Below are 11,265 nucleotides of genomic sequence, written 5' to 3'. Positions count from 1 at the left end.
GAGGGAGGAGAGAGGAGGGAGGAGGGAGAGAGGAGATGAGAGAGGAGAGAGCAGAGAGGAGGGAGGAGAGAGGAGAGAGGGAGGAGGGAGAGAGGAGGAGGGAGGAGGGAGAGAGGAGATGAGAGAGGAGAGAGCAGAGAGGAGGGAGGAGAGAGGAGAGAGGGAGGAGGGAGAGAGGAGGAGGGAGGAGAGAGGAGAGAGGAGGGAGGAGAGAGGAGTATTAAAGTCCCAAAAATTACAACATAGATTTACATCAGAACTTTATTGTTTCTTCTTTCCTCTCCCATGAATCATCTGACGACCCCTCAGACTTATGTGGAGACCCTTTGGAGGGGCCGGACCCCTAGGTTGGGAACCACAGGATTAATCTATAATATCTATATTAATCTAATCTAACTCCATATAAAGTCGCAGCTAAAGAAACATAAAATACTACTAACACATGATGCATCAGTATTAACAATCTCATCATGTAATAAAATAATATTAAATATTAAAATCAAGGTAATACTTTTACTTTTTTATACTTTTAATATATTTTAATGCCGATACTTTTACTTATTTCAAATTTAAAGTATTTTTACATTATTGTATTGTTATTTTTACTTAAGTAAAGGATCTGAATATTTCCATCAGTGTATTTTCAAATGTGTTTTATTGAGTCAAAGAAAATCATACATACAGTGAAATGTTGTATCAGTCATCATAAAATTATATTAATACACATCCACATTTATAAAAACAAACATATGATATGATGATGTGAGGATTGTCCAAGGTGAACATAAAAAATGAATAAATTAGTACACAAATAATTCAATATTTACATTCAGTGAAAATTTACATTTAAATTTATGTACGTGCTAAATAATAAATGAGATCAGTCTGAGTCTAAGAGTAGAAGCAGAACTCAGATGAGGTTTTCCAGGAGCAGGAGTTATCACCTCTGTTTTCTCTGTATGTGCTGTTTGTCTTTCAGGTGAAGCTCGTGTGAAAATGTTAAAATCCACTGATGAGGAAACGCGGAGGGAGGAAACGAGTCACAGAGAAGAGGAAACAGAGGACGACAGACTGAAGCTTCTCCTGGGACGAGGTAAGACTTCTTCTATCTCAGCTCACACATGTGAGACAGGAGACGCTCCGGGAGATAAGCTGAGACCCGGCGGCACCTACTTTACCACAGGACTGACACCGCCGCTGAGAACTCTCTGTGGGAAATACCTGATAGTGCTGAAGAGGATGTCACGGGTCAACCAGGGACCAAAGCCTTTGAAGAGGCTGGATTTATGTGGATAAGGTCGATCGACAGCTCGGGAAAAATGTTTCTGCCTTACAAACATTTATTCACGACCTGCCGTTAGATAATAATGTGAAACTATGTGAGGAAACTCCCAAGAAAAATTCCTGGAAAGTGTCAAATCATATAATTTATTAATATATAAGGCTGCAGGTAGCCAAACAATTATTTTCATTATCATTTGATCTGCTGTTATTTTCTATATTAATCATTAAATTAATCACTTGTTTAAAACTGTTTGTATCAGAGTCAATTATGATAATGTATGACAAAGAGAAGCAGCTGCTTAAAATAGAAAAATTAAAATCAACTAATTAATGTACTGCTCGTGACAGCTCTAAGTGTCATGTGAACAAAAAGGGTGATAAAAGTAAGAACATACCTTCTAGTGCCGTGGTTCCCAACCTATGGGCCGCGGCCCCCTGGTGGGTCGCCAAGGTGTTGCAGATGGGCCCAGAAATCATTTGCAAAATAGTGTGAAAAAATATAATTAGAAAAAAAAAATAAAAAATAAAAACAAAAATATACATGATTTTTTTTTTCTATGTTTCAAAATGAAATGATTTTTAAAAACATTAAATTAAATTAAATTGCAGCCCCTGAGACTGTGGAGCCTCCTACATGTTTCAGTTCAGTCCTGAATGTTGGATCATTACCATTAAAATAAAAGGTGCTTTGAGAAGGTGTTGGCATCATTTGGCCTCCGTATTGTTTCGGGGGCGGATGTGGGCAGCCAGCATTTTTGAGATTTTCAAGTGGCCATGAGTTGGAAAAGGTTCAGGTACATGGACTAAGGGGAAACTAAAGACTCCATTAGGAGTGACTGCACATCGGCAGAGATGAGTCTTTCTGATTCCTCAGTATAGAGACGTTTGTATGTCGGTTCCTTTCTTGAGTTAAATGTGGATTTAAGTTTAAAGAGTTGGAGAAACATTTTGTGTTTGATATTTTTCCAAGTGACAGAGGAAAGAGAGAGTTGCTGTTACAGAGGGAGGAGGAGGAGGTGGACGGACGGAGACTGTTGTTTGTTTCCTGTTTCCAGCTGTCAACGTTTCTGTCCTTGGTTCTTTCATGTTCTTATATTTAAAGCGATTCATCAGCCTCTCCTCCTCCTCCTCCTCCTCCTCCCCCCCCGGCATCTATCTCTCTGCTGAGGCCCAGTCTGAGACGACCCAGACCAGCAGCAACAAGAGGCCTCTGTGTGCTGTTCCACAGGAGACTGTTGGTGGTGAAGTCAGTCCTACCAGAAACACTCTTGTGACGGTTTGGTGGAGGTATGAATGTGTGTGGCTCTGTTCTGCCCTGTCAGTCTCAACTGGAAATGTGAGGCAGTTACAGCCAAGTGGTGTTTCCTCAGGGGGTAAAACAGCAAGGTGGGCGACTCTGTGTTGCCAAACAGCTCGTTAAAGGCCTGGAACCAACCAGTTGTCATAAAAGTAGCCAAAGGTAGGTCCAATATTTTCTTTAAATAACAGGATGCTTTGGAAAGGAACACAAATGAATGGGAGTCCAGGCTCCAAATGAAGAACATGATGGAGGAGAGACGACAGGATCTGTCACTCGGTCCAACCCGAGTGATCCATGAGGCTCAGACCGACACACGAGAGCTGGGTCGGGGGGTCGACTCGCCCCTTCTCAGCTGCCAGTGATTTACTGTAGTTTCAGTCATAATAGATGCAACACTCAACTGTGACCAGCAGAGGTCAGTGAAGCGGCAGTGTTGATTTAGAGGAAAGGTTAACGGTGCAGGAAGAGATGGTTGGACGTGTTATCTGAAGTATAAAACACATAGAGAAGAGCTGAAGAAGGAAATAAAGAAATGTGTGGTTGGAGTATTGAATCTTGAGGATTTAGCGCTGAGGAAGAAAAATATAAAACCCTGTTTGAGTTTTTTTTTTTTTTTAAAGAAACTGGGTCAGTAAAGAGTATCTATCTATTTATTCAATTTTTATTTTTGTTGTATTTTTCTAGACTAACTTTGGCCCACGCTCCAACAAAGTAAGTGGCTGTAATGCACCTAAAAAACGCTTGTTCCCTCCATTCCCTCCCACCTAAGGCGAAAGAAATTCATTTTAAGATATTAAACTACTTTTATCCTTGTATGTAATAATGTAATAATTGTACTTCCTGCAATTCCAACATTGAGACCATAGAACATCTCTTTATTATTATTATTATTATTATTATTATTATTATTATTATTATTATTATTATTATCATTATTATTATTATTATTATTTAACAAGGACAGAATGCAATTATCACACTATTCTAACTCTAAATTATAAAAACATGAAATTTGTTCTCCAAATGGAAAACAAAAAATGGAGTTTGGGAATAATAACTTAATACTTTTAGCAAAGTACGTCATGCATGAATGTAATTTCTTAAAAACTACACCTATATTTGATGCCTATATAAATAAAATAATATTGTATAAAAATATGTCAAATGTTGTAATATTAAAATATGAATATCTATGCACTTTTAATACCTGACTGACTTATGTTTAATAATTTTTGTTTAGTTTTCATATTATTTATTTTCTTTCCTCTGACCTATAATGCTCTTATTCGTTTTTACTACTTGCTCAGTTATTTCTATTGTGTCTGCATTTATCTTACAGAAGAAGAAGAAGAAGAAGAAGAAGAAGAAGAAGAAGAAGAAGAAGAATCCAGTCCAGTCCAGTCCAGTCCAGTAGGTGGCGGTAATGCGCCTGTAAACTGGTTGCTAACCGCCAATCAAACCAAAGAAAGACGCCGAAGAAGAAAACGCACGGATTTGTTTTGTTGTGAGGACGCTGGTGTCTGTGTTGATCGACAACAACGTTTGAATTTACGATCTTAAAAGTCTTCAAATCCACCGACAATGAGTCTGTCTCGAAGGTAAACCAGTCTGACTCCGCCGCTTTCTTCATTTTCTCCATCGCAGCTCATTTTAATGCGCCAGCAGCAACACGAAGGCTAGCTAATTCACGTTAGCTAGCGTTAGCATGTTTGGCTATTTGAAAACAGAATGATCTCATTCACTAAATTACAGTTGAAGTGAATCTTAATGCAGCTGTTAGAGGTAACGAAAATTTAACGGGTGTTACAGTAAATCCCCATCAGATTTTGGGACCTCTACAGTAATTTCTGCTGCAGTTTAATGTCACCACAGACGCGTTTTTATCGCATATCTTAATTAAATAGCTAGAAATTGTAGTAGGTACGCTGCATTCACGTGCACCTCGGATAATCCCATTTCCAGTGTTTGAGTTGTTCTTCTGACTTCGGTGTGTTCACGTGCATTAAATCAACATGATGTTTTGCATTTTATTGATCTGAACATTAAATCACGTTGATAGCTGTTTCCACTATTTGCGTTAGTTATTATCATGGTCACAGCTAATAAATAACTTTTCTAACTAATCCAACTCACTCTATGTTGACAGCACCTAGTGGTTACAACCCAATACAAATTATTATATTAAATGTTAGCATAAAGTATTATATGCAATACGTGAATTTGTACCGTTTATCAAAAGTTCCCAGCATCAACCAAACATTGACAAGTCCCTGAGTTGTTGTTCCGACTTCAGTTTTCACAAATAGAATAAAAGTTTTGCAACTCTGAAATTGTGTTTTTAAACAATCTTCAACTTTTTTGGGATAAGGTAGTCTATATTTGATATGTTTTCACAAATAGAGCAAAGATTTTACAAATTTTAAATAGTTTTATAGTCTTTTATGCTGTCTTTGTTAATGTAGTCCTCCATTTGAAGTTAAGGTATAGTGGTTTTTGTATGTTTTTGTTTGTTGCTCACAGAATTAGTTGTAACACTGGCGTCTATCTTTCCAGAACGGAGCTTGTGGCCGACAAAACCAAATGTAAGAGAAAGAAAGAACTCACCAAGGATCAGAAACATGAAATCAATGAATCCCTCGAGTTGTTGGACACTGACAAAGATAAAGAAATTGATTACCACAAGTTGAAGGTGAGCAACAGAGACAAACACCAAGCCATAAAGTCTGAGGAGCTCTCTGTAGACCTCCGTGATAAAATTGTGGCGAGGCATAAATCAGGGCAAGGCTATAAAACCATTTCTAAAGCTTTGAGTGTTCCCAGGAGCACAGTGGCGTCTATAATAGTGAAATGGAAGAAGTTTGGAACCACCAGGACTCTTCCTAGAGTTGGGCGTCCGGCAAAACTGAGTAACAGGGCAAGAAGGGCCTTAGTCAGGCAGGTGACCAAGAATCCAACGGTCACTCTAACAGAACTTCAGAAGTTCACTGTAGAGATGGGAGATCCAGCCGGAAAGACGACCATCTTAGCAGCTCTCCACAAATCAGGTTTTTATTGTAAAGTGGCAAGACAGAAGCCACTGTGAGTAAAAGACACATGACAGTCTGCTGGAGTTTGTCAAACACCGTTTAAAGGACTCAGGAAAGACTCTCTGGTCTGATGAGACAAAAACTGAACCCTCTGGGCAGAACTCCAAACACCAGGCTCTGCTCATCACCTGGCTAACACCAGCCCTACAGTGAAGATGGTGGTAGCAGCATCATGCTATGGGGGGGGGGGTGGCTTCTCAGCGACAGGACCAGGGAGACTGGTCAGAACTGAAGGAAGGATCAATGCAGCCAAATACAGAGAGATACTTGAAGAAAACTTCCTCCAGACTCCATGTGACCCAGGACTCGGATGACAGTTCATCTTTCAGCACAACAATGACAACAATGCCAAAGCCTAGACCGAAACCCGAGGGGGCTGAAGATGTCAGTTAAGACGCTTCACATGAAGTCTGACAGGAAGAATGTAATAAACTGTCCATATCCAGGCGTGAAAAACCTGTAGAGACTTAACCAAGAAGACACGAAGCTGTAACTGCTGCCAAAGCAGCTTCCCCAATATTCTCGATGACTGGTCTGAATACTGTAGTAAATGGTAGATTTAAGTTTTTGATTTTTTTTTTTTTTAAATAAAATTTCAAAACTTTCTAAACGTGTTGACTTTTTTCATCAGATAGATAGATAAATAGATAACAATAATAGTTGAACAGTATTAATTATGGATAAAATGGAAATACAATTAAATCTGCAACATAATAAAAGGTGCAAAAAGTCTGAATAATTTCTGAATGGTACTGTCCACCTTAGTTGGTTCTCAATAAAGTTTGTTGAAAAAAACAAAAAAAAAGAAGCTATGACGTAAAACCAATCAGATAACACTTTGCTGCTGCCCGGTAACAGCCGACCAATGGGAGGCTTCTGAGGGAGCGCGGATAAACGTATCTGTTGTGTTGCCGGTCTCTGGCTTCTCTGTGTTTAACGTTGGATTTTAAGGTTTTATAAATCTCCAAATCCACCGACAATGAGTCTGTCTCTGAGGTAAACCCGTCTGACTCCACCACCCTCTTCATTTTCTCCGTTACAACTCATTTCAAATCGCTAGCAGTAGCACAAAGGCTAGCTCATTCACGTTAGCTCGCGTTAGCACGGCCGGCTGTTTGAAAACAGAAACATCCCCAAAATTAGCTCATTCATGAAGTTACAGTTTGGAAGTAGTTGGTGTCATGGCCAATTTTTTTGCGTTTTTTAAGTTTAAAGTGAATCCTCTGTCCTTTCAAATGTTTTTATTGTCGCTCTGTATCACTTTACTTTGTTAGCTAAAAGTCCGATGATTACCTCTGTGACCCGAGTGTGTGCTAATACTCGAGAGGCACAAACTGAACTTAAATGACAACTGCTGGTTTCGAGTTTGGACCTTGCCTGAGGTGGTGAAGCAGTGAAATTGCCCCTTTTTATGTGTTTTCACAAATATAATAAATAGTTTCACAACTTTTTAAAACAGTCTTTAGCTTTTCTGGGACAGTCTAGTCCAGATTTGACAAGTCCAGGTATAGTAGGTTGTGATCTAGACCCGGTCTTATGTGGTGAAATCACAAACCTGAACTTGCGTTTTACATTTCCGGTTACTGGAGTCTACCTGTTCATCAAATCCAAGTTTGAAGGAGTACATTTTTTTTATTTATTTATTTTTATTGTTGTTGTCTGGATAGAAAAATGGTGAAATCGAAAGTCCCTGCTTTTATAAATAAAATCAAAGTTTCAAAAATATGAAAGTGGGTGAAGGAGTAAAGCTTTAATGAAGATGTGTAACATCCTTTCACATTGATAACTGGATTAAAATATGGTTGGCATATGTAATTTAACCTTCCCTTTTAACTGGCAAATGGGAATCTATGAAAAACTTCAGTTTTGTCTACTTAAACTAGTGTTTAGTATTTAAATAGGTTCAAATCTGTGACTCCTCTGATGCTCTGACACTAGAGGATCACCTTTATGGAAGAGGTGTTGACCAAATATAAACAGACCTATACACGCTGTGCAATCACAGCCATCTAAATTTGTGACCCTAACTTTGGCAATTCCATTTTTTTTCCTGCTATATTTGATAAAGTATAATAAAATGTTTGCAGTAGTAATAACGCTGAACTAGTTGTAACACTGGTGTCTGTCTTTCCAGAACGGAGCTCGTGGCCGACAAAACCAAACGTAAGAAGCGGAGAGAGCTGACCGAGGATCAGAAACATGAAATCAAAGAAGCTTTCGAGTTGTTCGACACCGACAAAGACAAAGAAATTGATTACCACGAGCTGAAGGTGAGCAGCCAGGGGCACCAGTCAGTCAGATATTTTATTCAATACTCATGACCTTCACTGACTTTAAAATACTATTCATATTTTAATTTAATTCACATTCAAACATGTTGTGAAGATGCTTTTGATTAATGTACCATCAGTAATGAATAATGGAAAAATAACTTAATAAATACAACCTCACAGAGGACCTTTTTATTTATTAAAAACCTTTTTAGTCATTTGTTTACTAAGATAGAAAATCTAAGTAAAGCAGCTTCTGTCTCACATCTTTTCACAAGACTGTGGTCGGGACAACCAGGGCTGAGGTTGTTGTTAATTAGTGGGTTAATCTCTGTCTCTCGTGGCCAAAACTCACTGTACATGGTTTTTATCACAATATTTATCAAACTTTCCAGAGATACAACTATTAAAGAAGATATGTGGAAAAATTACCTGTTGCTGCTTAATTTTATGTTGATCAACTAATCAATTTATTCATTAATCGTCACAGTTCTAATCATAACATGGCTCTAAGACTCAATTCATCCGTTCACGTCTTCACACACAGTTCACATCATTTTCAAAAGGCAGAATGTTTGTCTGTCTCTGGGACGCCATGAGGGAACTTCTTCACATTTGGTGCAAACATTCGCTTGGACTCCGGGATGAACTGAGTAGATTTTGGGAGTCAAAGGTCAACTTAACTGTGACATCATAATGTTCTGCAAAAACACCTCTGGCCATTATTCAACCGTGTAGCTCAGGAACAAAAGGAGAGATTGTCACCATCTTTCCTACAACTCCCCTGGTTGCCGGGAGGCTGGGGTCGATATTTGATAATATCAAATATCATCATATTTAATTCTTCTTTTGCAGTTTTGCACAGTCTGTCTTCATCTCACTGCTTTGCTTTACTGTACATTGTATCTTGGCATGTGACAAATAAAACTTTGAACTGCTGTTTATGGGCAGTATTGCTTATACCTGAAACATAAAACTCAATAATATACTTAATTAATGTGTGATTTTAAAAAACAACTGAAACATGAAATACAAAAAATGTATTGATCTAGTTTCTCATGATATTTGGGCCGACCTGTATGGAGATATTGCATTTCGGATATCGCCCGTGCCGAGTTGGCGGAGGCATACAATGATGCCGACACTTTCTCTGGTGCATTAGGAGGAAGGTGACGCCCTCTATGGATGAGTGAATTTATTGAAGATACCAATGTGATTTAACAACCAGGTGGGTTCGAGAATCTTATCAAGCAGCACAGAGACCCAAACCATTAATAAACGAGGGTGTAAATGAATCCATCGATCGAGAAGTGTTCAGATCCTTAAGGTATATCGGTTAAATGTATATCACAGTCAAAAATTCCCAACAGGTGGCAATGCGTGCGCTCGGCTTCGAAGTGAAGAAAGTGGATGTTCTGAAGATTCTTAAAGACTATGACCGAGAGGGAAACGGAAAAATAACATTTGAGGATTTCAACGAAGTGGGTGAGTTTCAGTTCAACTGAATCTCCATGTAGAGAGACACTGATGAATCGTGACGCACGGTCTGAACAAATGTGTAAATCCTGAACACGTTCACGTCTCTCTGCAGTGACTGATCGCATCCTGGAGCGAGATCCGAGGGAGGAGATCATGAAAGCCTTCAAGCTGTTCGACGACGATGAATCTGGAAAGATCAGTCTGAGGAACCTGAGGCGAGTCGCTCGAGAGCTCGGGGAGAACATCAGCGACGACGAGCTGCGCAGCATGATCGACGAGTTCGACACCGACGGAGACGGTGAAAGTAAGTGATCAGTACCACGGTCTGCTGGTCGTTCCTAGGTCTCTGCTGGTGACCAAAGGTAACCTTCACTGACCTACTGAGATCAGACAGGAAGCATCATTAGTGTCTTTAGATCTCAAACATTTTTATCAGAAAGCTTTTATGAGTGTTGGAGATGTTTTTTATTTTCCCACGATACGGACAGTTTATATTTTCATGTAATTTACTTCTGTTTTATGATGTTTGTTTTTCTTTTGTTTTTAATCCCCCCTTTTCTTTTTGTAAAGCACTTTGTGACCTGGTTAATAAAAGTGCTATATAAATAAAGTTTATTATTATTATTATTATTATTGTGGGTCTGCGCAATGTTCCAGTTCAACATGATTTATTTATGACTTCAGGCACATGGCAGATACATGGACAGATGTAAATACTGTTATTCTCAGTGACTGATAATTAAAAAACAATCTTTAGTTTTTCTTCCTTTATTATTTTTAATAATAATAACTTTATTTATATAGAACCTTTAAAAACAGAGTTTAAAAAGTGCTTTGACAAACAAATCAAAAGCAGTGATGGTCAAAAGCAGGACAGAGATAAGGTAGAGTTACAGAGGGAGGACAAATAATATAATTCAGTATAAATAAGGATAATTAGAGGGAGTAAAACCAATAAAAGGGCGACGATAAAAAGACGACATCGCATAAAAGAAGTTTTTAAAAATATTCAAAATGAGCATTAATGTTTAAAGTTATTTCCTGCCTGAACTCTGTCTCTCTCTTCAGTAAACCAGGATGAGTTTGTCACCATCATGACTGGAGACTCCTGATGAGGAGTCCTCACCTCTGAAGGAGTTTTATGGAAGCCGGGGACGTTTGTGTCGGAGTGGTCGTCCACACCGAGAGAAACTGAGTGAACATCTGTGAGTGAGTGAGTGAGTGAAGGTGAACGAGTGTCGACACTGACACACAGGTTCCTCTCGGGGCTCTGAAGTAGACTGGAGTTGGACCCTGATTCATTATTTGAAAGGTCTGGACTGTGACACGTTCAACATCGACCTCACCGCTCGGGCCAGACGAGCTGTAAACTGTTGTTAAAGCCTTTTATTCACCGTGTTGTCGACTTCTACGTGTTTCTGTTTTTAACTTTAACTGTAACTTCACCTCAGAAGTGTCAAAGATCAAACCAGCTCTGACGGATTAGATGCTGTTAGTGTCTGTGATTCTGTCTGTGTCTGTCTTCGTACTGTAGACTGAGCAGTTTACATATTGTGACTGTTTGAATGTGATATTTATTTTGTACTAAATAAATCAGTTTGCCAGCAAATGTTTTTGTAAACGCTTTATTTAGGATTTAGGATTCTGCAACCCCCAAGGTGTCGGGCACATCTGAAAAATACAAAACTCTACGTGAAACACAGTTTATTTATCTAAAAATAAATTGAAGCAGATGGAAAATTAAAAAGAATCTTAGTGATTTCATTCAATTTTACACATTAGGTTCATCAAATATTAATTTCATCAAAGGATGTTATTCTGGGGGGGGGGGGGGGGGGTTTGGGGG

At 38.8% G+C, this 11,265-nt stretch overlaps 1 protein-coding gene and 1 long non-coding RNA gene across 2 annotated transcripts; both read left to right on the top strand.

The window, feature by feature from the left end:
- The first annotated feature begins 3,964 nt into the window (after positions 1–3,964).
- Positions 3,965–6,274, top strand: LOC111664444 (uncharacterized). The gene is made up of 2 exons (XR_015438001.1): positions 3,965–4,182; positions 5,138–6,274. It is a non-coding gene; the product is annotated as an uncharacterized LOC111664444 (long non-coding RNA).
- A 259-nt stretch (positions 6,275–6,533) lies between these two features.
- Positions 6,534–11,028, top strand: cetn3 (centrin 3). Its single transcript, XM_023419024.2, has 5 exons — positions 6,534–6,666; positions 7,805–7,940; positions 9,311–9,425; positions 9,532–9,723; positions 10,488–11,028. The coding sequence occupies exons 1-5, from the start codon at positions 6,650–6,652 to the stop codon at positions 10,529–10,531; spliced, it is 504 nt and encodes a 167-aa protein (XP_023274792.1). The 5' UTR covers positions 6,534–6,649; the 3' UTR covers positions 10,532–11,028.
- The last annotated feature ends 237 nt before the right edge of the window (positions 11,029–11,265 follow it).

Source organism: Seriola lalandi, unplaced genomic scaffold (genome assembly GCF_002814215.2).
Source record: "Seriola lalandi dorsalis isolate HSWRI2012SDOR001 ecotype SW California unplaced genomic scaffold, Sedor1 jcf7180002054590, whole genome shotgun sequence".
Lineage (NCBI taxonomy): Eukaryota > Metazoa > Chordata > Actinopteri > Carangiformes > Carangidae > Seriola > Seriola lalandi.
The sequence above is the reverse complement of the archived record's forward strand: the minus strand, read 5'-3'. Positions and strand labels throughout refer to the sequence as shown.